The sequence below is a fragment of the Mauremys mutica genome, chromosome 26 (assembly GCF_020497125.1).
Source record: "Mauremys mutica isolate MM-2020 ecotype Southern chromosome 26, ASM2049712v1, whole genome shotgun sequence".
NCBI classification, from domain to species: Eukaryota; Metazoa; Chordata; order Testudines; family Geoemydidae; genus Mauremys; species Mauremys mutica.
The window spans coordinates 12626885-12654128 of record NC_059097.1 but is presented as its reverse complement, the minus strand read 5'-3'; the positions used below and the strand labels follow the sequence as shown (position 1 = coordinate 12654128).

At 64.7% G+C, this 27244-nt stretch overlaps 1 protein-coding gene across 1 annotated transcript; it reads left to right on the top strand.

The window, feature by feature from the left end:
• Positions 1 to 141: 141 nt before the first annotated feature.
• Positions 142 to 20019, top strand: FIS1 (fission, mitochondrial 1). Its single transcript, XM_045000094.1, has 5 exons — positions 142 to 456; positions 15188 to 15320; positions 15580 to 15656; positions 19250 to 19355; positions 19578 to 20019. The coding sequence occupies exons 1-5, from the start codon at positions 412 to 414 to the stop codon at positions 19673 to 19675; spliced, it is 459 nt and encodes a 152-aa protein (XP_044856029.1). The 5' UTR covers positions 142 to 411; the 3' UTR covers positions 19676 to 20019.
• Positions 20020 to 27244: the final 7225 nt, after the last annotated feature.

Below are 27244 nucleotides of genomic sequence, written 5' to 3'. Positions count from 1 at the left end.
TCCCCACTCCAACGTCACTAGGCGGACTCCGGGCTCGAGCCCGCATTTCCCGGCAACCCCTGCGCGGCCCCTTTCGCCAACGCATGCGCAACCTGCCGCCCGTTCCCGCCCCGCGCTGCGCAGGCGCGGCCGCTCCTCTCTCCCCCCCCGCCCGCGTCTCTCAGCGCCGCGCGGGCGCCATGGTAACAGGGGCCGCCCCCTCCCTGGCAGGCAGGGGCGCGGAGGGACGGGGGCCGCCTTGGGCCAAACGACCCCGCTTCCCTTTCGCCCTCCGCCGCAGGGGCGGGAGCCGGCCGGGGCCAAGCGGCGCATGCGCCTGAGCGGCGAGGGGGCGGGGGGGGGCGCGTTTCCGGTGCCGGGGCGAGCCGCAGGTTCAGTTCCGGGGCGGCCGCTGCCGGGGGTGGGGACGCGATGGAGTCGGTGCTGAGCGAGGTGGTGGCGGTGGAGGATCTGCTGGTGAGAGGCCCCGCCCCCCCCGCGGCATCTCCCCGGGCCCCGCCCCCATCGGCCCCCCCCGGCATCTCCCCCCTCCCCGGGCCCCGCCCCCATCCCCCTCTCATCGCCCCCCCCTCGGCATCTCCCCTCTCCCCGGGCCCCGCCCCCAGCGCCCCCCCCGGCAACTCCCCGGGCCCCGCCCCTCCAGCTCCCCCTTCCAGGGCCCCGCCCCCCGATATCCCCCTCCCTGGTCCCCCCTCGAGCCCCGCCCCTCATCCCCCTCCCATCGCCCCCCCCAGCATCTTCCTCCCCGGGCCCCGCCCCCATCGCCCCCCCCCCGACACCCCCATCCCTAGGCCCCCCCCCCGAGCCCTGCCCCTCCCGATCTCCCCCCCCCCGGCATCCCCCTCCGTGAGCCCCGCCCCCATCGACCTCACCCCCCCCCCCGACACCCGCCTCACCCTGCTCTGCCCCCAGACTCCCCCCAACCTGGGCCCCGCCCCCCCCCCCGGGGTCCCCTAGCCTGGGTCCTCCTGCCCTGAATCCCCAGCGCAGGCCCTGCCCCTGACACTCCCCCCTCCGCCCCCCCCCCCCGAGTCCCTCTGCTCCCCTCTCGCTCCTTAACCTGCCCCCCCCCGGGGCCTCGTCCCTGCCCCCGCTGGGATCTCCCACCCAGGGGCCTCCTGCCCTGAGCCCCCCTCCCCCGGCTGTGCCCTTGGGTGCCCCCCCCCCCGGGGACTCCTCTCCCCCCCCGGTCCTCTAGGACAGCGGTTCTCAAGCTGTGGGTCGGGACCCCCTGAGAAGGGGCTCACCAGGGCCGGCTTGGACTTGCCGGGGCCCGAGGGCTTCAGGTCGCGGTTTGCAGCCCCGCCCGGCGCGGTGGGATTTGGGCTCAGGCTTCGGGCCCCCCGGTCCTGGGGTCGGGAAGGAATTTCTGTTGTCAGTGCAAGGAAGTTTGAGACCCCCCCCGGCCCCGTATCCTCTACCCAGGGGCCCCCGTCCCTGGGATCCTCCACCCTGCACCTTCAATCCAGGGCCCAGACCCCCCCACCCAAAGGTCCCTCCTCTTCAGCGCCCCCCAGGAGGATCTTTACCCAGGACCCACCCCCCCCGGGCCCTCCCTGTCCAGCCCAACCCCCTGGATCCCCTTCCCAGGGGTCCCTCCCCCTGAGCACCCCAGGCTCTGGGGTCTCCCACCCAGGGATCCACCTCCCTGAGGCCCCCATCCTATCTAGCAGGCCCCATCTCTTGGGATGCCTCCCCGTGAGCTCAAGGATCCCCTACCCAGGGCCCCCTCCCCCCGAACCTTCAATTCACGCTCCCCTCCCCCTGAGCCTACCCCATGGTCCTGCTCACTGAATCCCCCCCCTCCCCCCCAGATCTGGGGCCACCCCCCCATAGCCCCTCCCCTACAGCTGTCCCTGCCTTCTCCCTCCCAGAGCCGGCCCCCTCCCATCCCCCGACAGTGGGACCTGCCCCGAGTCTCTCCCCGCGGACTTCCCCTGCCCCGCCCTGGGGCTTTCCTTGGGGCCTCTCCTCCCTGAGACCGTCCCCTGCTCCCCTTGAATCACCGGTCCCATTCCCCTTCCGGCCCCAGTGAACCCCCCCCCCCCCCCAATTCTCTCTGCACTGGTGGAGCAGGTGCCTGTGTGTTTGGATGTCACTGGTTTTCTCCCCTGGGTGCGTGATGCCTTGGGCTCCGGGGCTGGAGGGGGCACCACGTTCTTCCTTAGATGCTGTGACACCCCCCTGCAAACCAGGGGCCTCCAAGAGTGGGGTGGGGGGCTGGGGATCGTGCCACCAGGTTGGGATGCGGTGAGCTGTGCACAGGCTCTGTGTGGAGAGGCCGTGGGGAGCGCGTGGCAGCGGGGAGGGCTGCGCTGGGGGCGGGGGATCCGGAAATGCGAGCCCTGTGCAGTGCTCCGGGGCTTTGCGGTCCCTTCCCGAGCCGTCGGCGCGAGCGGGCTGCCCGGACAAAGTGACAACCCCACCTGCGTGCGTTAGCGATGGCCCAGACGGAGGTGGTGGTTGGGGCTTGGCTGCCATGGGGTGAAACGGACAACCTTAACCCCCTCCCCCCCAAAAAGTGGGCACCGGTGTTTTCAATTAGGCCGATTAACAATCGGAACAAACTTTTGTTGCCTCTCTGGCCATCTTGGCTAGTAGCCGTTGATGGGCCTGTCCTCCAGGAACTTTTTGCGAACCTAGTTATAATTTTGGCCTTAGACAAGCAAGACTCAGTTTCTCTCCGTCTCTGGGGACCGTGCCAGCCGAGTTGCTGCGCTGTTGAAAAGGAGGATTATTGGGGTTTTCTGTTAGATCTGGAGTTATTCCTGGTTGGTCTAGATGACACAGGCTCTTTCCATCTACTTCAGGGGTTTGTTCTGCTGACCATCACTGGAGCATCTGACTATTAGCCAAGACCCTAGAGGACTTTGGTAGCATCTCTGGTGCTTTCTTCCTTTTGGGGGTCAAAATTCTGGTTAGAGGAGGCTCTTTGGTTGTGGGATTTTTAAATACTATTTGGGGGGGGGGAGCTAATTTTGGGGGAGGCTTTGTTTGTTTTGCTTGACTGGGAGTTAATTGAGTAGAAAGAAAGGCCCAGCCAAGCGTCATTCTTTCAGCTGAGAGTCATTTTCCAAGAGGTGGGTCTTGCTGGTTTTCCGAAAGGCTCTCAGACTCTGAACTCTCCTGATTATTGCAGGGAGATTGTTCCGTAGCCGGATCCCCTCTCCAGAGAAGGCTTCGTCCCCAGCTCTCGTGTGGTTCCCTCCAGGGCTTTGGCATCGTGTCAAAGGCCTTCCGCTGGCGTCGGTAGCTGCCTGGGACCCCGTGGGAAGAATTGAGCGTAGGTCGGAAGGTCTCTGTGTTGTCCAGTGTTCCTCAAGGACCTGTCTGTGGACCGGCACCGGTCCCTGAGGTGTCCCTGATGCAGCTTGGAAAGGCAGCAAGCGAAAAGGTTGGGAGACACCTGTCTATCACAGGCTGGCAATTTTCCCCCCGTTGCCCCTGGGTTGAGCCTGAGAACTTGCGCGTGACTAAAGCGTATTCCAGAAAGTCTGGTCCGGAAGGTGTCAAGGGATGGAGACTCGACTGCTTTCTTGTGGGAGTTGGCTCTGGTTGCGTAAGGTTGCCAGCTCCAAGTATCGCACGGGGCCCCGTTTGAACTAGAGTGAACCCTTCCCCAAAACATCCCATTTGGATTTCAAAATCGCCGGCGATGGGGAAGCCACCACAGCGGTTGGGAAGTGGTTCCGGTTGTTCGTTGAAAAAAATCTCCTTTATTTCTAGTCTGAATTCATCCTAAGAACGGCCACACTGGGTCAGACCAAAGGTCCGTCCAGCCCAGTCTCCTGTCTTCCGACAGTGGCCAGTGCCAGGTGCCCCAGAGGGAATGAACAGAACAGGGAATCGTCAAGTGATCCATCCCCTGTCGCTCATTCCAAACTGTCGGATCTTGTTAGACCTTTGTCTGCCGGGCTGAAGAGTTCATGATGGGACTTGTTCCCGTGGAAATACCCATCGATGGGAAGCGAGCAGACTGCAAAGACGGTGTGAATTTTTACCAGCGAGGGGGAAATGCATCATTAGGAAAAGTTCCCAAGGGCCGTGGTGGATTCTTAAATCAAGGCAACATCCCGTCTCTAGTTCAACTTGGGATTCATTCAGGGCATCCGACGAGCTGTTATGCAGGTGCCTTCTGCCCTTAGACGCTCTGAAGAAGCGTCGTCTGTTATCAAATTTCTTTTCCCACGGAGGTAGTTATACATCAAGTCATCCGTTAGCCTTCTCTTTGAGCTGCCGGAAGTGCGCGTCTTCTAACCCTTCAGTCGTCCTCACGGCTGTGCTGCGAACCCCCTCCCGTTTATCCCCGTCCTTCTGGAATGGAACTGGCGTCAGGATTCCAGCAATGGTTGCACCAGGGCCAAGTAGGAGGGAATCGTGGACTGGTAGGACTGGAAGGGACCTCGAGAGGTCGTCTAGTCCGGTCCCCTGCACTCGTGGCAGGACTAAGTATTAACTAGACCATCCCTGAGAGGTGTTTGTCCAGCCAGCTCTTAGAAATCCCCAACGATGGAGATTCCACAACCTCCCTGGGCAATTTATTCCGGTGCTTAACCGCCCTGATGGGAAGTTTTTCCTAATGTCCAACCTAAACCGCCCTCGCTGCAATTTAAGCCCATTGCTTCTTGTCCTGTCCTTAGGGGTTAAGGAGAACAATTCTTCCTCCTCCTTGTAACAAACTTTTGCGCACTCTGTGATCATGTCCCCTCTCAGTCTCCCTTCTCCAGACTAAACAAACGCAATTTTTTCAACCTTCCGTCACAGGTGATGTTTTCTAGCCCTTTCATCCATTTTTGTTGTTCTTCTCTGGACTTTCTCCAAGTTGTCCCCATCTTTCCTGAAAGGTGGGGCCCAGAACTGGCCGCGGTTCTCCAGCTGAGGCCCGCTCGGTGCAGAATATCGCTACGCTGCCCAGCGAAACGGGTGGAGACCCACCCAGCCAGCTCACCCACACCCACCGTGCGGCGCGGCGGGAGAGCAGGTTCAGAGGTCTCTGGATGAGCGGTGTCAGCGCGGAGCGAGGGTTCGTCCCAGCTGTGTGGGTTGGGAGGTGAGTCCCACCACAGGTAGCAGCTCCTCCCTGCACCGTATCTCAGGTCCCTGAGGCACAGAGCATGGGGCGGCTGCGTTCACACTGGGCATCAGCCCTCTCACCTCCCTCTCTCTCGAGAGGTCTCACGACCTGTCTCGGAGCCGTTCCCTGAGCGTGAGGATGCCCCAGGTCTCCGTGCAGCCTGGGAAGGCGCCTTGAGGGGCTGCGTGCCTCCCCGTCTTGACTGTATTCATCCTCCCTGTGAGGCAGGGCAGTGCTGTAGAGATGGGGAAACTGAGGCACGGTGCGTCTCTGACCTGCCCAAGGATTCCCCCTTGCCCTCCCCCCGTCCCCCTCCCATGCCAGTGATCGCCGTGGGGCGGTTATCTGTGTGCAGCGGGATTAGCTGTGGAGCATCGGCAGAGCGTTTGGGGCCTGGGATCCCCCTGGGGCCAGGCAGCACTGCCCGGAACCGTATTTTAGACCGCAAAGGAAACACCATTCGCGGACGTAACCGTTCCTCCTTTTGCCCGTTGAGCCGTGCAGCCCGGGGGCTGGCGCGCGCCTGGGAGGGCGAGTGAAGCCGCCGGCCGTGCCGAGGGTAAACAATCGGAAGAAGCAAAGGGCTCATTGTTCCGGGGCTGGGAGCGGGTTTACGGCCTCTGAGCCAATGGCTTTCTCTAGTCTAGAAAGCGTTCGGGGGCGGGGGGGGATTCTGCTGGCAAAGCCGATGCGCTGCCTGGTGCGGTGGCACAAACGGGGGTGTGATAGGGAGGGTTGTGGTGCTCATAAGACACCCAGCTTACTCCGCCGTGAGCTCCGGTATAACACCCGTTCCCTGTGGAGTCGGGGGGCTGCGGGGTCTTTTACCGGCGAAAGAACCTCACACAGTAATATCCTTACCCTCCGTTTATTAACAGTCCCCCAAACCGAATACGCCCGCTAGGCATGCTGGCCGGTCGGGATCAGGGCATCCGGGGACTCCGGCTTCTGCCCGGCGTGGTTGGCACAGGGCTGAGGTCTGACCGCTCTGATCTCGGGTCCTGTCCTGGAGTTGGTTCCCAAGAGTCGTGCTTAGCTGTGTCTTAACCCAGGGGTTCTCAAACTGGGGGCCGCGGGTCATGTCCGGGGCTGCTGGCCCCGCAGATCAACTCCTCCCCCTCCTGTCCCAGTGCCGCAGAACAGCTGTTTGCTCGGGGCAGGGGGGCGGGAAGGGGCATTGGGGAATTGGGTGGAGTGAGGGCAGGGCCAGGGGCTGAGCACGGGGCTTGGGGGTCCTCGGATTGCTAACATCGGCGAGCCTGTGCCTTAACCGATCGTTTGACTCCACTATTACTAAACAGTTCTCTGGCCGAACTTAACCGATTGTCAAACCATTCTTGGGCCCAACCGCAGCCCACCAGCTCCACGGATTTACACTGAGCCAAATCAGTTCTGGACCGGCCAGAGACAGTCAAAGAACCGGCCAGAGAAACGGTGAGACGTAGGGACCGTAAAGAGCAGAACGCGAAAGACGTCTAGATTGCACCCTCACCGCGTGTCGATGAGCGACTGCTTGCCAGGCAGAATGCAGTGAAACGCCGTTTTCTTTGAGCCTGTTCGGCTCGGTTTCTTTCTCCGGTGGGGGTGGGTAGCAGCCTTCCTACCAGCCTGGTGTTTCATTGGTTTCATGTCGTGGAGACGGGATGCGAGGGTGTGAGGTTTTTGCTTTCTCGCTCGTGAGTTTTTGCTGTCCTTTATGGCTTGCAGAAAAAGCCCTTCCACAGTAACACGTCTGAGCTCCTGAAGCACTGGGGCAGGGGTCCCCAACGTGGTGCCCGCGGGGCATCTAAGTGTGCCCACGTACTGGCCGGCGGGCGAGCATCCGCCGCAATGCCGCCGGCAAGCCGCGTCATCCAGAGACGGCGCAGCCGAAAAGCGGTGGCATTTTGGCGGCGACACCTCTGGATGACGCTGCTTGTCGGCGGCATTTCGGCGGCGACGCCTATTGACGTTGCACTTGGCGGCGGATTTCGGCGGGTGCTCGTCTGCCGCCACGGTCTTCCGTGGCTCGTCGTCTCGCCCCCTCCGGAGGAAAACGGTTGGGGAACGGCTGCACTAGGACAGTCTTGCCAGGGACCGTCCCCTTGGGCTCCCCGGTCTGAGCTGGCACCCAGGCAAGCCGGACTCCGGAGTAGATGGGCATTTTCCGCCGAAAAGCACAGGGATGTTCAGCGTTCCAATGATCTCAAACCCGAGACGATGCTTGTAGCCAATCCTCGAACAAACTCCCGACGAGTTATTGACAAGGTTAAAGCAGGTAACACACACAAATGAGGTGCGATCTTAAATTCAAAACCTTATAGAAGCTTCTATAATAAGCAAGTTGTTAGGTCCTTCAGGGATTTCTGCCCTTTAGCGGCCTGACAGCATAAAGCAACATTTCTCAAACGGGGGGTCGTGAGGCTATCGGAGAGGGGGTGTGCGATCAGCAAAAATATTGCTGGGGGAGGGGGGTGCAGCTGTTGGAGACGAAGGTGGATAAAAATGATTTAAAAGAAATATTTTTTTATTTAAATCAGATCTTTTTGATAAAATGCTTTTTTGGGGGAAAAAAACCCTAGCTAAAGAGAGTTTTAATTAAGCTACGTTATAGCTCAAAGAGATCCCTTCGTGGAATAGGATGATACATTCTAATTCTAGAGTATGAGACGATGTAGTCATGTCATGTTTAAGGAAAGTTTTGTAAATGAGCTTCAATAGTTCACAGATTAGGGACCCGATTTTATGGGGTCCCAGGGGCCTCTGTATCGATTATTGAGGTTAATCTTTCTATCTACCCAATGGGGCTCAATCTAGAAGATGCCATCAGAGAGGCGTCGTTTTGCAGTTCTCAAACTGGGGGTTCGTGTCTCTGGAGAGAACGTGCTAGTTAACGGCAACGATGTTTTTAAATAAATACCTCATGTGTAGAGACCTCAACTCCATTGTCCCTCCACAAATGTGTGTCAAGCCCTTCCCTCTCTCTAAAAGTGCAAAGTCTCCAAAATAGGAGATCGTTGGGGGCGGGATAGATCTGGACACGGAGAAGACGTCTGGAGATAAATGTGAGACGGGAGGGACAGGCAGTAGAAACAAAAGTGAAACTCTGGGAGCAGCATATTCCAGAAGTCTCGAGGTCTTTCGGACTGTGGCCTTCATTGATTTGAGATCTACCGTACCGTTCTCTCGCTAGAAGGGAAAACCTGTGATGGCAGGAGGCCGTAAGAGAGACCCAGTTTGGGTTTCATCCAGCTCTGAGTTGTAAAGAATAGGCATTAAGGTCATAACAACCAACAAGAATGCACTTTTTATGTAGAAAACCATGATTAAATTGCGTCTTCCTGACTAGTGATTTAAATCATGATTTTAAATCAGTGAGATTTAAATCATGATTTTAAATCAGTGAGATTTAAATCATGATTTTAAATCAGTGAGATTTAAATCATGATTTTAAATCAGTGTGATTTTAAATCAAATCCACCCTGTTTGAGATATAAAGGTACCAATTTCTCTTTAACGGGCATTTTCCCCCCCCTTACCTGAGCGTTCAAGCTGTGATGGGACTCGGGCTCGTGCACGACTCCTCTTCGCGGGTGTCGGGGAAGCCGCCGGCCGAGTCTTCCGTCCGCCATGGCTTGTCTGACGCCCGCAGACCCTCTTTGGTCGGGGAGAAGCTCGCGCCTCTCGTGGTAAACTAGCATTTCGCACCCGGTAATGCGTCTCCCCCCGACTGTGTGGTTTTACGGTCCTAGCCAACGTTTTTTTATAGTCGCCGGGCAACTATTTAAATGCTGCGTTATGTCACAGGGGACAGATCCGGTAGGCGGGAGCAATACACGCCTCATCCTACAAGCCTTCTGCAAACTCTAAGCACGTTCTTCTCCCGCCAGTGCCTGTTTTGATAACACTAACCACAGCGCAGCCGGACTGGCTTCCAGCTCTGCGTTTGTCGGGTTCAGCCAGCCTCGGCGTGAGCTGGCGCCTGGTCTGCCAGCGTCACGGTGACTCTGGGCTGGGAAAAATCCTTGGGAGTATCCGGGCCCACCTAAGCCTCGGCGTAAACGGCGCTAGGTTGGTGGAAGAATTCTTCCGTCGGCCTGGCCACCGTCTCTCGGGAAGACCCGAGTTTTAAGTGCCGGCGTGTCCTTGTTTGCGGCGCTCCGTCGGCTGCGGTGGGCGGCGAAGGCCCGGCCTGCGCTTGTCTGGCTTTCCGTGGTGCCTTCCAGAAGGGCCAACCCTGCCTTCTCGTTCTGGGGCAGGCCGAGGCTGGTCGTCTCCCTCTGAATGCCTGGGGCGGGTCCTGGCTCCCCTGGCGTCAGGATCGTTCGTTTGAACGTCGGCCGTTCTTCCGGGATCTTGGGAAGCAGGGACTCGGCAAAGGGCGTGGGGATCGTGGTGGATAAGCAGCTGGAGACGGGGGTGAATGTGATCCCAGGTTGCGTGAACGGGGGAATCTCACCTCGGAGCAGGGAGGCGAGTTGCCCGCGGGGCGACCGTCGTGGGACCCCTGGTTCCGGGGCCCGCGGTTCCGGAAGGAGGTTGATCGGCTGGAGAGGGGCCGCGGGGAGGACGGAGGGATTGGAGAACCGGCCTGGGAGCGGGGAGACTCCAGGCGATCAACCCAAGGAGCTGCCCGCTGGGCTGAGGGGTGACGTGACTCACTTTAGGTGAGCCTGATAGCAGGGCCCCCGAGATCCAGTGAAACCCCAGAAAGCCAGGGCTGGGTTTCCCCGGCGAGGGGAGTTGCCCATTGGGACACCCGGAGGATTCCCCGTGTTTGAGGCGCGGCTGGGCGGCTGCGGTTCGTTCGGGCCGCAGGAGGGCAGCCGGGGCTGTGATCGGTGGGCCCGGCTCCTCTGAATCCGTGCGGTGCCTTCTCTCTGCCGAATGCCCGTCCCTGCCGACGGCCAGCAGGGGGCGCCAGTGGCCCTGGCCGAGTGCGCGGCCGGGAAAGGACGGCCAAGGTCCCAGTCCCTGCTGGTACCCCGGGTCCACCCTCACGCGAGCGGCTGAAAGCTGCTGCTCCTTTGCGGCCTTCCCTGATCCCCCGCTCGCGTGGTCCTTCGGCTTCAAGGACTTTCACCTCCCCCTCCCCGACGTTTGTAGAGCACAGCCGGGCCCGTCCTGCTCAGCCTTTGCGCCCCGGCCGGGGACGCTCGTCCCCCGCCCCTCCCCTGCTGTCCCCCCCGGGCCGTCCTGGTGCTCTGAGCCGCATGGGAAGGGAGGTGGATAAAGGGCAGGGGGTCCCGGGGTCAGTCGGGGTGGTTGGATGGGGTGGAGGTTCTGGGGGCGGACAGGGGATGGAGAACAGGGGGGCTTGGATAGGGGGCAGGGGTTTGGAGGGGGGCAGGGCAGTCAGGGGACAAAGAGCGGGGGGGTTGATGGGGTGGTGGGAGTTTGGGGGGGCCTGTCGGGGTGGGGGTGTGGCTAGGGGTCACAGGACAGGGAGCGGGTGGGGTTGGATGGGGGGCGGTCAGGGGATGGGGAACAGGGGGGGTTGGATGGGGCGTGGGAGTCCCGGGGGGCCTGTCAGGGGGCGGGGGTGTGGATAGGGGTCAGGGCAGTCAGGGGACGAGGAGCAGGGGGGTTGGATAGGGGGCGGGATCCCAGGGGTATGGGTAGGGGTGGGGGTCTCGGGAGGAGAACAAGGAGCAGGGGGGTTGGATAGGGGGCGGGATCCCGGGGGGGGCGCTCAGGAGACACGGAGCAGGGGGGTTGGATAGGGGGCGGGGTCCCAGGGGTGTGGTTGGGGTGGGGGTCTCGGGAGGAGAACAAGGAGCAGGGGGGTTGGATAGGGGGCAGGGTCCCAGGAGGGGGCGCTCAGGAGACAAGGAGCAGGGGGGGTTGGATGGGTCAGGGGTTCTGAGGGGGGCAGTCAGGGGGCGGGGCCCAGGCTGTTTGGGGTGGCGGCCCTCCATACCATTTTGCAACCCCGATGTGGCCCTCGGGCCAAAAACTTTGCCCACCCCGAGGTAGCCGGAGAAACCAGCCTTCCTCTCGCGCCGCATTTTGCACACTGGGGGGAAACTGAGGCACAGAAGGGGGGAAGCGGTCAGCCAGCGGAGCTGGGACTAGGTCCCGGGTGTCCGGCGGTCCCGGGGCTCCGTCTGCTAGGCTGGGAGAGCGGTGGGCGGCCCGGCAGGGCTCGCGCCGTGACCCTTGGTTGCAACGTCCCAGCTCCCGCGCCGGGGTGTTGCAACCCTGGGAGGTTTGAAGCAAAGGAATCCGGGTTTAATTTCCTCCACGGAGGGGGGAAGCCTGCCATGAAAAGAGCATTTCTCAGTCGTCGTCTGACTTCCTCGAGCGGCCGGGCCCCGCCTCTCCGCTCTGGTGAGCAAACACAGCCTTGGGGCGGGAGTGTGGGGTCGGGCCGGGGCCCGGTGGCGCTCTCACTTGGCAAGAGTGGGACGGGCGATCGTAAAACCGGCTTTCCGGATACGGACCCGGCACCGCCTCTGCCGGTCACGCGGAGGGTGGCGAACGGGGAAGCCCGCGGTGGGGAAATCCCCTGTTGATCTCCGTGGGGCGGAAGCCTGCGGGGTTAATTGTTCGTCTGCCGATTGCTGTAGCGGCTGGGATGGGAGGAGGGTGCGGGGGCCAGGGAAGTGGAGGCAGGGGGAGATTTTCATAGACGGGCGCGGGAGAGACCTGGGCGAGACACGCCTGGGTGATCCCGCAGGCGGCCCGCCCTCCGCGCCGCCAGGAGGGCAAAAAACCCCAACCCCAACGTCCCTGCCAATCTGGGGGCCCCAAACCTATGAGCAAGAGCCCGGCCGCTAGAAAGAGGCTTCGCAGTCCCGCCGTGTGGAGGATTCGGAGGAAGGCAACCCCAACCCCTACCGAATCCAGCCGGCCGGCTGTGCGGGGCAGCGGGGAATTCCTTCCTGACCCCGGCGGGTGAGCCCCTGAAGCATGAGCGTGGATTAAAGCGGCCGGCGTCATTCAGAACCGCAAGGAGCGTGCTGGCGGGTCGTCTCCGCCGCGGCCCGGGAGGGAAGGCCCGAAGCGACGGGCTAGCTCGCGCCGAGGTGGATTTGCGGCCGGGCAGCTTCTCGTCCTCGAGTTCTGCAGCGGCCCGTGTCCCTGGAGCGTTAGCCCAGGCGAGCGGCTGCCCTCGACTTACTGGGTCCTCTCGGGGGCTGTGCCACCCCCCGTGTCTGCTGCTAGGACTTCGAGGGGCGTAATCCCAAGGGGAGCTGAGACATCCCCTGATCTCTTCCCTGGGAATTGTGGGGAAGTGTCGGCTAACGCTGCAGGGAAGTGTCCCGCTGGCCGTGGCGGGGGCTGGCTGTGGATCGAGGGGGCTCCGCAGCCCAAGGATCGCCGAGCTCCCTGTATTCGTAGATCCCACGGCCCCAATGCCCCCCAGATAACCACCCGTCTAACGCCGGCCGGCCGGCTGCCCTGAATTCCTACTCGAACTGGAGCGGAGCCGAGGGAAAAGCAGCCCATCCGCATGGAAAACCTGGCCGGCAATGGGGAAATTCTGTTCATCTAAATCTCCAATGATTCCCTGGTTAGTTTTTTAAAATTCGGCCACATCTTTGCAGTTGCCATTTTTTTTTTCATGCCGCTGAGCTCCCAACCTGCCAGGTCCTCCCAGTCTCACCTCCTGCAGCCTCCTGCTTTTTCTTTCTGATTGGGGAAAATAGGGAAAAAATCAGTCTCGGGAAGATGGAGCTGGCGATTCAATGGCAACGCCCGTTGCTGGGGGCCAGAGGAGAGCGTGTGGGTCTGTCATTCTTGTTCGGTGGCTCAGATGTCGCTGAATACTCTCGTGCCTGATGGGTAGACGAGATTAAAGAAAGGTATGATGTCAAGATCAAATATTTGTTCCCAGAATGTGACCTTTTGCTTCACTTATCCATTGCCACCCTGATTTGCGTGGTTGAGCCGGTGGCATTTTCTTTGAGCCGCTCTGTCATATTAAGCGCCGTCGACCTCTTTCAATACATCTGGCACCTTGTTCTTCCCCCAACAATGCCGAAGGAGGGACTGCTCGGAATGGGATGTGCGGCGCGTGACTTTCCGATGACAGGCCGTCTCAAGGGCTTCTGCTGGTGTGTAAACACGGACCTTGGTTGGCGTAGGTCCAAATATCAGGCAAATCAAAGGCACGTTCCTCCGTTTAGGACGGACCTGTCGAACGACTCGCTTGCCGTGTTTGCAAGCCAGGGATCCTTCCGGCCTAGCCTCGTAATGCTTAATGCCATCCCGCCAGGGGATTAACGAGCAGCAAACGATTCGTGGGGGGAGGGTTTCAAAGGCTCCTTCGCCAGGCACGTGCTGAGTGACGATTACAGAATCGTAGGGCTGGAAGGGACCTCGCGAGGTCGGTTAGTCCCGTCCCCGGCGCTCATGGCAGGACTCAGTATTATCTAGACCATCCCTGAGAGGTGTTTGTCCAGCCTGCTCTTAAAGATCCCCAATGATGGAGATTCCACAACCTCCCCAGGCAATTTATTCCGGCGTTTAACCACCCTGACGGGAAGTTTTTCCTAATGTCCGACCTAAACCTCCCGTGCTGCAATTTAAGCCCATTGCTTCTTGTTCTCAACTTCTGGGGATAGGACAATTTTTCTCCCACCTCCTTGTAACAACCTTTTACGGACTTGAAAACTGTGGTCACGTCCCCTCGCAGGCTTCTCTTCTGCACACGAAACAATCCACATTTTTTCCCCATGTTTCCTCGACCTTGAATCAGTTTTGTGGCTCTTCTCTGAACTCTCTGCCGTTGGGCCACATCTTCCCTGAAACGTGGCGCCCGGAACTGGCCGCGCGGCTCCAGCCGAGGCCTAACCAGCGTGGAGCCGGCGGGAGACTGACGTCGCGTGTCTTGCCCACGACGCTCCTGCTGATACAGCCCAGAGTCACGTTACGCCGGTGCCTCATATTTCGCTTGCGACCCCCCCCGATCCGGTTCCGCCGCAGGAGCGGGAGGGACGGGGGGGAGAAAACGGAAGGGGCCCTGGGCCGAGCGGGGGAGGGATTGGCTTTGGGGGTGCCGCCCGCCGCGCCCGGGGCAGGAGCGGAGGGTGGGCTTTGGCTCAGGTGAAATGTGGCATCAGAGACCCGGAATCGGAGGGAGCCTGTTCCTCTTGGAGCCCGGCCCGGTCCAGGAGGGAGACGGGCTCCGGGGCAGAAATGCTCCCGGCTAGGGATCTGTGGGGCTCCTTTCCCAGCCTGGGCCCACCAGGGTTCTGCCTCCAGCCCGGGGAGGGGAGCGGGGTGTAGTGGTTAGAGCAGGGGGGGTGGACTGGGAGCCAGGACTCCTGGGTTCTTTCCCCAGCTAGACTCCACTCCTCTCCCTGGCTCTGGGAGGGGACCCAGGAGTCCTGGCTCCCAGCCCCCCCTGCTCTAACCCACCAGCCCCCACTCCCCTCCCAGAGCCGGGGAGAGAACCCAGGAGTCCTGGCTCCCAGCCCCCCCTGCTCTAACCCACCAGCCCCCACTCCTCTCCCAGAGCTGGGGAGAGAACCCAGGAGTCCTGGCTCCCAGCTCCCTCTGCTCTGACCCACCAGCCCCCATTCCCCTCCCAGAGCCGGGGAGAGAACCCAGGAGTCCTGGCTCCCAGCCCCCCTACTCTAACCACTAGACCCCATTCCCGGAGCCAGGGAGAGAACCCAGGAATCCTGAGCCTGAGTGGGGGAAGTGTGTGTCTCTCTCTCTCTCCCCTCCTCTCCCCTGTGTGCACCTAGGGGTGGGTATGGAGGGTTAGGGGTGACAGGCCCTGCTCTGCCATGTTACTCCCACCCTCTCCCTGGCCCTGCGTGTGTCCCCGAGCCGGGGCCCGGTGGGCGGGGGGTTACCGGTGCTGCCCACGGCCCCTGCGTGTGTCCCCGAGCCGGGCGGGCGGGCGGGGGGTTACCGGTGCTGTTCACGGCCCCTGGGTGTGTCCCCGAGCCGGGGCCCGGCGGGCGGGGGGTTCCCGGGGCCGCCCCTGGCCCTGCGTGTGTCCCCAAGCTGGGGCCCGGCGGGCGGGCGGGGGGTTACCGGTGCTGCCCCTGGCCCTGCGTGTGTCCCTGAGCCGGGGCCCGGCGGGCGGGGGGTTCCCTGGCCCTGCGTGCGTCCCCGAGCCGGAGCCCGGTGGGGGTTCCCGGTACCCCCGCGGTCTCACCCGCCGTCTCCCCGCAGCGCTTCGAGAAGAAGTACAACGCGGAGCTGAGCGGCGGCACCGTCTCCAAGGGGACGCAGTTCGAATACGCCTGGTGCCTGGTGCGCAGCAAATACAACGCCGACATCAGAAAGGGCGTCGTGCTGCTGGAGGGTGAGTGACGCCCTGCGCCCCCTTTCCCCCCCCCCCGGGGTCCCCCCCCGGCCTGTCCCGCTGAGGCAGACACCCGGCAGGGGCCTGCCCGCTCCCCTGGGAACCGCGGCCCCGGGTCAGGCGAGCCTGGCCAGGGCCTCCCCTCCTTGGGTCTGTCTGCCTGGTTCCCCCCCGGCCCTGCTGCCTTGCCCCGAACCGGGGGGCTGGGGGGCCCCGGAGCCAGAGCCCCCGGTGACCCCGTCTCCGCTCTGCCCTCTAGACCTGGTGCCCAGAGGCTGCAAGGAGGAGCAGCGGGACTACGTCTTCTACCTGGCCGTGGCCAACTACCGGCTGAAGGTGAGTGAGTGGGGGGGGGGGTCCCGGGGTGGCTTGGGGAGCTGTGCCTAGGGGCTGGGCGCTGGAGGGGACAGGCTGGGGGGCGCGGGGAGCGGGTTATACGGACTCGGGGACAGGCTGGGGGGCGCGGGGAGCGGGTTATACGGACTCGGGGACAGGCTGGGGGGCGCGGGGAGCGGGTTATACGGACTCGGGGACAGACTGGGGGGCTCGGGGGCGGGTTAAACGGACTCGGGGACAGGGGGGGGGGCGCGGGGAGCGGGTTATACGGACTCGGGGACAGGCTGGGGGGCTCGGGGAGCGGGTTATACGGACTCGGGGACAGGCTGGGGGCGCGGGGAGCGGGTTATACGGACTCGGGGACAGGCTGGGGGCCACGGGGAGCCGGTTATACGGACTCGGGGACAGGCTGGGGGGCTCGGGGAGCGGGTAATACGGATTCGGGGACCCTCGAGGGGCGCGGGGAGCGGGTTATACGGACTCGGGGACAGTCTGGGGGGCGCGGGGAGCGGGTTATACGGACTTGGGGACCCTCGAGGGGCGCGGGGAGTGGGTTATACGGGCTCGGGGACAGGGTGGGGGGCTCGGGGAGCGGGTTATACAGACTCGGGGACAGGCTGGGGGGCGCGGGGAGCGGGTTATACAGACTCGGGGACAGACTGGGGGGCGGCGGGAGCGGGTTATACGGACTCGGGGACAGACTGGGGGGCGCGGGGAGCGGGTTATATGGGCTCGGGGACCCTCGAGGGGCTCGGGGAGCGGGTTATACGGACTCGGGGACAAGCTGGGGGGCTCGGGGAGCGGGTTATACGGACTCGGGGACAGGCTGGGGGGCTCGGGGAGCGGGTTATACGGACTCGGGGACAGGCTGGGGGGCGCGGGGAGCGGGTTATACGGACTCGGGGACAGGCTGGGGGGCACGGGGAGCGGGTTATACGGACTCGGGGACAGGCTGGGGGGCTCGGGGAGCGGGTTATACGGACTCGGGGACAGGCTGGGGGCTCGGGGAGCGGGTTATACGGACTCGGGAACCCTCGAGGGGCGCGGGGAGCGGGTTATACGGACTCGGGGACAGGCTGGGGCGCGGGGAGCGGGTTATACGGACTCGGGGACAGGCTGGGGGGCTCGGGGAGCGGGTTATACGGACTCGGGGACAGGCTGGGGGGCTCGGGGAGCGGGTTATACGGACTCGGGGACCCTCGAGGGGCGCGGGGGAGCGGGTTATACGGACTCGGGGACAGGCTGGGGGCTCGGGGAGCGGGTTATACGGACTCGGGGACAGGCTGGGGGGCTCGGGGAGCGGGTTATACGGACTCGGGGACAGGCTGGGGGGCGCGGGGAGCGGGTTATACGGACTCGGGGACCGCCTGTGGGGCGCGGGGAGCGGGTTATACGGACTCGGGGACAGGCTGGGGGGCGCGAGCGGGTTATACGGACTCGGGGACAGGCTGGGGGGCGCGGGGAGCGGGTTATACGGACTCGGGGACAGGCTGGGGGGCTCGGGGAGCGGGTTATACGGACTCGGGGACAGGCTGGGGGGCTCGGGGAGCGGGTTATACGGACTCGGGGACAGGCTGGGGGGCTCGGGGAGCGGGTTATACGGACTCGGGGACAGGCTGGGGGGCTCGGGGAGCGGGTTATACGGACTCGGGGACAGGCTGGGGGGCGCGGGGAGCGGGTTATACGGACTCGGGGACAGGCTGGGGGGCGCGGGGAGCGGGTTATACGGACTCGGGGACAGGCTGGGGGGCGCGGGGAGCGGGTTATACGGACTCGGGGACAGGCTGGGGGGCGCGGGGAGCGGGTTATACGGACTCGGGGACAGGCTGGGGGGCGCGGGGAGCGGGTTTATACGGACTCGGGGACAGGCTGGGGGGCTCGGGGAGCGGGTTATACGGACTGGGGGACAGGCTGGGGGGCTCGGGGAGCGGGTTATACGGACTCGGGGACAGGCTGAGGGGCTCGGGGAGCGGGTTATACGGACTCGGGGACAGGCTGGGGGGCTCGGGGAGCGGGTTATACGGACTCGGGGACAGGCTGGGGGGCTCGGGGGCCGGATTATACGGACTCGGGGACAGGCTGAGGGGCGCGGGGAGCGGGTTTATACGGACTCGGGGACAGGCTGGGGGGCGCGGGGAGCGGGTTATACGGACTCGGGGACAGGCTGGGGGGCTCGGGGAGCGGGTTATACGGACTCGGGGACAGGCTGGGGGGCTCGGGGAGCGGGTTATACGGACTCGGGGACAGGCTGGGGGGCTCGGGGAGCGGGTTATACGGACTCGGGGACAGGCTGGGGGGCGCGGGGAGCGGGTTATACGGACTCGGGGACAGGCTGGGGGGCGCGGGGAGCGGGTTATACGGACTCGGGGACAGGCTGGGGGGCGCGGGGAGCGGGTTATACGGACTCGGGGACAGACTGCGGGGCGCGGGGAGCGGGTTATACGGACTCGGGGACGGGCTGGGGGGCTCGGGGAGCGGGTTATAGGGCCTCGGGGACGGGCTGGGGGGCTCGGGGAGCGGGTTATACGGGCTCGGGGACGGGCTGGGGGGGCAGGGAGCGGGTTATACGGACTCGGGGACAGGCTGGGGGGCGCGGGGAGCGGGTTATACGGACTCGGGGACAGGCTGGGGGGCTCGGGGAGCGGGTTATACGGACTCGGGGACAGGCTGGGGGGCGCGGGGAGCGGGTTATACGGACTCGGGGACAGGCTGGGGGGCGCGGGGAGCGGGTTATACGGACTCGGGGACAGGCTGGGGGGCTCGGGGAGCGGGTTATACTGACAAGGGGACAGGCTGGGGGTCAACGGTAGCGGGTTATACGGACTCGGGGACAGGCTGAGGGGCTCGGGGAGCGGGTTATACGGACTCGGGGACAGGCTGGGGGGCTCGGGGAGCGGGTTATACGGACTCGGGGACAGGCTGGGGGGCTCGGGGAGCGGGTTATACGGACTCGGGGACAGGCTGAGGGGCGCGGGGAGCGGGTTATACGGACTCGGGGACAGGCTGGGGGGCGCGGGGAGCGGGTTATACGGACTCGGGGACAGGCTGGGGGGCGCGGGGAGCGGGTTATACGGACTCGGGGACAGGCTGGGGTGCAGGGCCAGCTCGCCCCAGCCCGTGCCCCATTTCCCCCCTCCGTGTCCGCAGAGGGATGCAGGCAGCGGACTGGGAGGGCCAGAAAGGAAGGGGGTTCGCTTTCCCGGCCAGGGGTCCCCCACCCCGGCGCTGAATCCCGGCAGGGGGAGCGGGCCAGGGGCGCCCCCGCCTTATCGCAGGGCGGCTCCTCGCGGAGCCGGGGCGGTGGCCGGGCGGGGCCCCGCCATGGCCGGGTTTATGGACTCTGCCGCCGCAGCTCATAAACCCCGAGGCGCTGATAGGAGAGGGGCGGGGTGGGGGGCTCGGAGCAGGGAGGGGGCCGGGCCCGGCGGGAGAGGGGCGGGGTGGGGGGCTCGGAGCAGGGAGGGGGCACTACTCAGTGGGAGGAGGGTAACGGGATGGGAGGAGCCAGGTCGGGGTTGTGCCATGGGCGGGATCGCGGGTGGGGGGCCGGGGGGGGAGGTACCGTGGGTGCTGACCCCCCCCTTGCCCCCCAGGAGTACGAGCAGGCCCTGAAGTACATCCGGGGGCTGCTGAAGACGGAGCCCACGAACACGCAGGCGCTGGAGCTGGAAAAGCTCATCGACAAGGCCATGCAGAAAGGTGAGCCCCCCCGTCCCGCCCTGCCCCCCGAAATCCAGGCCCCCTCTCGGCCCCGCCCCCGCTTTTCCCCGGCGCCTCTCTGCATCCCAGCATGCATTGCCCCGCCGCCAGCCGGCTGGATTTTCCCAGCCTGCACCGGGGTGGCGGGGGAGGGGAGAGGTGGGCGGGGCCTGGCGGGCGGAGGCCCCGCCCCCGCGGCTAAGCCCTGTCTTCTCTCCGCAGACGGCCTGGTGGGCATGGCGATCGTCGGCGGCATGGCGCTGGGCGTGGCCGGCCTGGCCGGCCTCATCGGATTGGCCATCTCCAAGTCGAAATCGTAGCTCCGCCCCCCCCCGTTCTCCCCTCCCGCCGGGCCCGGGAGCCCACGCGCCAACTCCGCTCCGAGTCACTAATCTTCCCCCCCCCCGGATCCCCCCCCGCGCTCGGGGGGCTAATCAGTGCAATAGGGGTTCGGCCAGAGGGGCGTGGGGGGGCGATCGGCCGGCCCCCCCTTTCCCAGGCAGCAGGGGGAGACGACGGTGGTTCCCCCGCAGGGGGCGGGGGCTGACGTCCGGCCCCCCCGGCGCCAGGGTTCCCCGCCCCACACGCGCCCCTCCTGTCCCCGCTGGAACCGCTGCCTTCGCGATGTAAATAAAGGCTGGTTCTGGTTCGACCCGCAGTGGGATCTTGGCTTTGCCCGCTCCCGGCCGGCTCGGCGCGCGCAGGTGTGGGGCGGGGGGGGGGAGAGGGCACCGTCTCGCCCCACAGGCAGGGGGCGGGAGCTGGAGTCGACGGAGGCGTCAGCGCTGCGGGCCCCTCGCAGGCGGGAGGCCACGGGCGATGGGCCCTTTCCGCCCATCCCCTCCGGCCAGCCCTTCTCGCCTGCCAAAGCTCATTTCCCGGCCAATAAACTTCTGGGGCGATAAGCGGCTCTCGCCTTGAACCCCGGACTCTGGCCAGGAGCCGTAAACACGCGGGCACGGCCCACGGCAATCCAGCCGATTGCAGCGTGTACAGCTGGGGCCCTTCACACGGCAGGCGGCTCTCGCACGCAGGCCCTGCCAGCCCGGCGAGCGCCCTTTTCTTCTTGCCGCTGCGGCTGCTGCTGGGGAGGGGGCGGGGAGCAGGCAGCCGCCCTGTGTGGCAGATTGTCTGGGGCCAGCCTTTGCTAGGCAGCAGGACGTTCGCCCGGAGGGGTCTGGCTTTGTCCCGGGATGGGGCTGAGACGGAAAGCGGGGGGCGGGGGGGGAGACCTTTGCCTGTGCCTTCTCTCCCCCCACGGGCCCAGTGGCCTCAGCTGTGAAGTCAGCGGGATTTGAGTTCTGATTTCTCCTTTGTGAGATAACAACCTTCTACTGCCGCCAGCGCCTGGAGCTGGTCCCTGGAGAGCAGGCTGGGGTGAGGGCTAGTTTTCAAACCCCGCTGCTGCTGCGTCACGCGGAGGTGGGTGGTTTCAGCCTGTGGAATTTATCCCCCCACCCCTTGTAAAAAGGGTAAGAAATTCCAGGGGAAAAAAACCCCGTTAAAAAAAGGTGTGAAAGTTGCAAAGTCAAGGGGCCGCCCCCAGTGCACCCGGACCCCCCCCCCGGGAAGGTTGTACCTCTAGGAACCACCCCTGGGGCTCGAGCCCGGGAAGCGGCGACTCTGAAATAGCGCGTGGGGTCGGTTCCTCCGCGGGGAGCAGGGGTTTGCTAGCCGGGGGCTCGTCCGCCTGGCAGGCCAAACGTCCTGGCTGGGAGTTGCCGCTGGAGACGTTCGGACGGGGACGTAGCTGCGGAGTTTTGCAAAGCACGTGGGGCTCTCTGGCTGGATAAGGCCCGGGGGTTATCGGCGGCAAGTCTCTGCCGCCTTTGGCCATCGTCCGGGGCCCGGGCGGGATCCCGGCTCCCAGTTCGGAAACAGCAGGCTAGGAGAGGGGTAAATGATCTGGGGCACGGGGACGCCGTGGGGAGACGTCCTTTCCCGGGGCTGGGGGACGGGCTCGAGGCTCTGGTTTGTAAGCGGGGCCGATGCCGGGGTGGAAGAGGCGGGCCAACGCATCCGCCAAAACGCTCGGGAGTGTCCCATCGTCCAAACGTCTCCCAAGAGCTCCCGGGGCCGGCTGCAGGATTCCCCGTCGCGCGGGGTCTTCGGACCCCGACGTGCCAGGCCGGGGGGTGTCGGGTGAATGACGCCCCGCGGGAGTCCAGCGAGATGGTCTCCCAAGGGTCTGTGCCGGGGTGAATCTCCCTCCCCCGTCTCTCCGTGCGCCAGCAGGGTCGGGTCCTTTGCTGGAGCGAAGCCCGGTCGATCCTGTCCTCTAGTGGTGGCTCTGGCTCGTGGGCAGACACGGGAGCAGGAAACTCTTCATGAACCTCCCAGCCGCTGTCCTCATTTCAGCCTCTCCCCCAGGTCCTCTCCCCTCGGCCGGCCGTAATTCATGGCTTGTGTCCCGGCTCGGCCTCTCCTGGCCCGCGCTGAACTCCTGCCTCTGGGGTGGCATCCTTTGGGTGACCCAGAAGAGCTACCGCGAAGCGGGTGTTTCCCCCCGAACCACAACGAAAATTCCCCCAACTTTGGGGGGCTCCCAGGGAGTGGGCGCAAGGCGGCTGTTTCACGTGCTCTGCGGGAGTTTTGGGGACTCCTAAAAATGATTTGGGGAGGAGCTTAAAAATTCTGATTTTTTTCATCAAAGCCCCAATTTTTCCTTTGGGGCTGGGGCGTCTGAGTCCTGCCACCTGTGAAATGTCTGCGCCGAGGGGCCCAGAGCTGATGGCTGGATCCCGGCTGGCCGGTCTCCGGCGTTCTGGCTTCTCCCGGCTCTGAGACACGGGCTCGCCGGCCCCTCTGGCGACCCCTTCCTTGTGCTCCGCTCCCAGAGCAAACGGAGTGGAGATGCCGGTAACGGCCGGGCCCCCCGTTTCTCTCTCCCCGGTGTTTTGAGAATCAGGGCCACGTTTGCACCGTCTGAATGCCGGGTTTCGGCCCGGTGGGGCCCCCGAAAGGGAGCCTTGTACTTGGCTCCGAAAAGTCTCATATTTTTCCCGCCCCCACACGTCATAAACTTGGACGTATTTTTACACAAATTGGTCTTTTTTTTTTTAAAATAAAAAACCAGCTTGATTTGCGGCAATACGTAACGCTGACGCGGCTGCTTTCCCCGACGTATTTGGGGGCGAAAATCAGGCCGACCTTGGGGTCATTCCCGGGCTTGTAAACAACCCGTGAGCTGCCTCGAGGGGGTGAAATCCTCAGCTGCTCCCCGGGCTCCGTGTCAGCCGGACCCATTTCATTGGCACGGCTTGGCTCTTCCAAGTACTCCCTTATCTGCTTTTTATCTCCAGCGAGTTTTACGAGCTCCCTCCTGTAAACATGCGGCTGTTAAAGAGACAGCGCTCCCGGCCTCCTCCCCCCCATCCTCCCGGGCCTTCGGCGCAGCCCGAACCGCCCCGGGCGCGAAGGAGACGTCGGTCTAAATATCTGCGAGGAACGGGGCCAGGAAGTCGTATTGATTCCAGCAAATATCCAGCCCCGATTTTAAAATTTCCGCTCTAGAAGGATCCGTATGTTCATAGATTTGGAGATCTCCCTCCCCGGCCGGCCGGGACCGTGGTGATCACCTGGTCTGATCTGCACAACGTCCCCCGCAAACTAATTCCCAGAGCCGAGCTTTTAGAAGCACGTCCAGGCTTGATTTAAAAATGATCCGTGATGGAGAATCCACCAGGGTCCTTGGTAAATGGTTCCCGTGGTTCATTACCGTCGCCGTTAAAAATCCCCAGACTTTTCTCGGCTGGGCCAAAGAGCCCGTTATTAAACACTGGGTCCCGTAGTTCTTGTAGACTGGGGTTGAGTCGTCCCCCCTTAACCGTCTCCTTGGTCGCGCTCCTGGCGTTTCTCACGCCAAGGCGGGTTTCCGAATCCTCTCATCCTCTTCCCCGACCCCTCTCCAGTCTATCCACATCCGCCTCGACTTGTGGGCACCGGAGCCGGACCCAGGATCCCAGCAGGGCCAGAGCCGCAGGTAAAATCCCCTCTCTGCTCCCGCTCGAGATCCCCCCGTTTACGCCTCCCTGGGTCGCATTAGCCCTTTCTGGCCTCGGGGAACGGGGCACGTGCCGTGACGCGGCGGAGACGCCGGTTCCCTGGGCCGGAGCAGAGAAAGGCCGAACCCGAACCCGTGGCCGGGAGCTCAGGGTCCGCCTTGTGCTGGGCTCTGACTGAGCCTGGGGGCCACCCCCCCCCCTTTCGGGCCAGTGAGCGGTTTCCCAGGGCGAGGCCGCGGGCACCCCAAACCTGGCGCCTGGCGGGGTGTGCTCCTGGCTGACCGTGTAAGCAAAGCATGGGAAAGGGGGCTCCTCGGTGTGCCCCCCCCGACTGCCCTGAATCTGTGGGGCAGGCACGAGACAACTGCCCGTGGGGCGCGTCAGGGCATCCAGCGCCGGCCCCGGCCCCATATCCCATAACAAACCTGGCCCCTCGCTGATTCTCTGATTGGGTCTGGGTCAGTTTTCCACATGGGGCTTCCTGCCGCCCGCCCAGATCCGGTGGGCGAGCTAGTGGAGGGGGGCACGGAGCCGGGATCTGCCAGGGGCTGGGGCAGCTGTCGCCGAGGGTTGTTCCCAGCGTGGTGTTTAAACCCAGTCATACAAGGTGCCCCCCCCTTGTGCCAGCCCCTGCATGGCTGCCCCCAAGAGGGGGGTCCCCCTTGTGCCAGGCGTGGCCCAGACCCCGCCGCCCAACAGCGTGGGGGCTCCGCAGCCGCAGAAGGGTTTTCGATCCCATTTGCCAGCTGGGGAAACTGAGGCAGGGGGGACTCTCGGGGAGATTTGCACCGGGCTCGTCTGCGGCCCCAGAGCAGCAATTGAACGGCAAGCGCCAGCCGGGGTGCTCACGGCCCTGGGAGCGCTCCTCCCGGGCCGGGGTGCCTGAGAGAGCAGCCCCTGGGGGCGGCTCCCCCTGGGGTTTGAGGCCGGGGTCCCTGGCTAAGGAGCGGCACGAGGATCAGGGGGACGCGGGACCCCCGGGGCCGAAGGGGGGGCAGGGCTGAGCCCATCAATCTGCCCCGCCGCAGCTGGGCGGGCGGCCGGCCAGGGGGCCAGGCTGGGCTGCGGGGATACGGGCTGCTGGCCAGGCCTGGGAGCGGGGCCGGGCGCTGCGCGGACCCACAAGCAGGGAGTTCGTGCTCCAGAGACCCCCACCCTAAATAGATGGGGGGGCTGCAGGAGAGGAACGGAGGCACCCAGCGGGAAAGGGATGGGGCCAAGGTCAACCTGACGGGGAGAGAACCCAGGAGTCCTGGCTCCCAGCCCCCCCTGCTCTAACCACCAGTCCCCACTCCCCTCTAAGAGCAAGGGGGAGAACCCAGGAGTCCTGGCTCCCAGCCCCCCCTGCTCTAACCCACCAGCCCCCACTCCCCTCCCAGACCCGGGGAGAGAACCCAGGAGTCCTGGCTCCCAGCCCACCCTGTTCTAACCCACCAGCCCCCACTCCCCTCCCAGAGCCAGGGGGAGAACCCAGGAGTCCTGGCTCCCAGCCCCCACTCCCCTCCCAGAGCCGGGGGCAGAACCCAGGAGTCCTGGCTCCCAGCCCACCCTGTTCTAACCCACCAGCCCCCACTCCCCTCCCAGAGCCAGGGGGAGAACCCAGGAGTCCTGGCTCCCAGCCCCCACTCCCCTCCCAGAGCCGGGGGCAGAACCCAGGAGTCCTGGCTCCCAGCCCCCTCTGCTCTAACCCACCAGCCCTCACTCCCCTCCCAGAGCTGGGGGGAGAACCCAGGAGTCCTGGCTCCCAGCCCCCTCTGCTCTGACCCACCAGCCCCCACTCCCCTCCCAGAGCCGGGGGGAGAACCCAGGAGTCCTGGCTCCCAGCCCCGCCCTGCTCTAACCCACCAGCCCCCACTCCCCTCCCAGCGCCGGGGGGAGAACCCAGGAGTCCTCTTGACCCAGAGGTGCGAGGGGGGGAGGTAGCTCCGCTGCCCTGGGTTCTGTCGCTCTCCCTCGGGGGGGGGGAGTCTCGGGCCTGTGTTTTCTCCTCTGTCCTTTGTCTACTTCTCCTGGGAGCTCTGTGGGGCAGGGCCTGTCTCCCCCTCTGTCTCTGCAGCCTCCTCCTGCCCCACGGGGGCCCCGATCCCATTCAAGGGGGGGTCCGGAACGGTGCCTGGCCCAAGGGGCCCCCGCTGTGGGGGTGCTCCCCGAACCCCAATAGCAGTCAGTGAACGTGGGGTGTTGGTTACTGGACCGTGCACACCCCTTTGCCCCCAGCAGAGGTGCCCAAGCGGCCCCCTCCTCCCTGGGCGCTCCCCCGCCGTACGGGGCTCCTGACACACAGCTCCGCCGGGGGTCAGCGAGCTGGCTTCTCCGGCCGGGCCCTGCGCCAGGCCGCACAGAGGCTCCCTTGTGCGGCGGTGGGTCCCTCCCTCGCGGGACGCCCGTCACCTGCCTGACAGTTGTGGGCGAGCCGGCTCCGCGCGGGACAATGGGCCGTTTGTCGCCCGAGCCACGCACGGCTGGTTCCCACGCTTCCGCCATGGGACGGCCCCGGGGTTCCCGGACCCGGATCTCCCGGCCCTCAGGAGCCAACAGGCCGAGCCTGCACCCCAACTTAACCCCCCAACCCCCAATCCGCTCCCAGAGCCGGGGGAGAACCCAGGAGTCCTGGCTCCCGGCCCCCCTGCTCTGACCCACCAGCCCCCACTCCCCTCCCAGAGCCAGGGAGAGAACCCAGGAGTCCTGGCTCCCAGCCCCCCCTGCTCTGACCCACCAGCCCCCACTCCTCTCCTAGAGCCGGGGAGAGAACCCAGGAGTCCTGGCTCCCAGCCCCCCTGCTCTAACCACCAGCCCCCACTCCCTTCCCAGAGCCCGGGGGAGAACCCCGGAGTCCTGGCTCCCAGCCCCCCTGCTCTGACCCACCAGCCCCCACTCCCCTCCCAGAGCCAGGGAGAGAACCCAGGAGTCCTGGCTCCCAGCCCCCCCTGCTCTGACCCACCAGCCCCCACTCCTCTCCTAGAGCCGGGGAGAGAACCCAGGAGTCCTGGCTCCCAGCCCCCCCTGCTCTAACCCCCAGCCCCCACTCCCCTCCCAGAGCCCGGGGGAGAACCCCGGAGTCCTGGCTCCCAGCCCCCCTGCTCTGACCCACCAGCCCCCACTCCCCTCCCGGTGCCGGGGAGAGAACCCAGGAGTCCTGGCTCCCAGCCCCCCCTGCTCTGACCCACCAGCCCCCACTCCCCTCCCAGAGCCGGCGAGAGAACCCAGGAGTCCTGGCTCCCAGGCCCCCCTGCTCTAACCCACCAGCCCCCACTCCCCTCCCAGAGCCAGGGGGAGAACCCAGGAGTCCTGGCTCCCAGCCCCCCCTGCTCTGACCCACCAGCCCCCACTCCCCTCCCAGAGCCGGGAGAGAACCCAGGAGTCCTGGCTCCCAGCCCCACCTGCTCTGACCCACCAGCCCCCACTCCCCTCCCAGAGCCGGGAGAGAACCCAGGAGTCCTGGCGCCCAGTCCTCCCTGCTCTAATCACTTTCCGCCCCCCCCCGACCTAACCTACCAGACCCCACCCTCCTTCCCACCATTGTGATTAAGGTCCCGGCATGTTCCTGGGCCCCCCACATAGCGTGTGGGGGGGTCCCGTTTCTGAGAGCTCTGTCGCACACGGGCTGGGGGGAGCGCGGGGGGGGGGCACAGACGGCCAGAGGATCAGGCCTTTAGTGTCTGTGTAGCTTGATTCCCCGCCCCCACTTGGCAGATGGGGGCAGCTCTTCTGTGGGGCTGGGGGGAGAAAGCCACAGGTGGGGGCTGGGAGGGGGTGGGCGCATGGTGCTGTGCTGGGACTGGGACTTTGAAGGGGTCGATTTGCCCCCGGGATCCAGCTCAGTGATGCAGCTGCCAGATTCAGTGGAGGCCGCCGAGGGCCCCGTGAAAGCTGTTTGCTAAGGGC

Excerpts from the sequence above, each read along its gene's own strand:
- FIS1 (XM_045000094.1), top strand. The coding sequence starts at position 412 with ATGGAGTCGGTGCTGAGCGAGGTGGTGGCGGTGGAGGATCTGCTG. Across the intron at positions 457-15,187 it reads TGGCGGTGGAGGATCTGCTG|CGCTTCGAGAAGAAGTACAA; the intron begins GTGAGAGGCCCC and ends GTCTCCCCGCAG. Across the intron at positions 15,657-19,249 it reads TGGCCAACTACCGGCTGAAG|GAGTACGAGCAGGCCCTGAA; the intron begins GTGAGTGAGTGG and ends CTTGCCCCCCAG.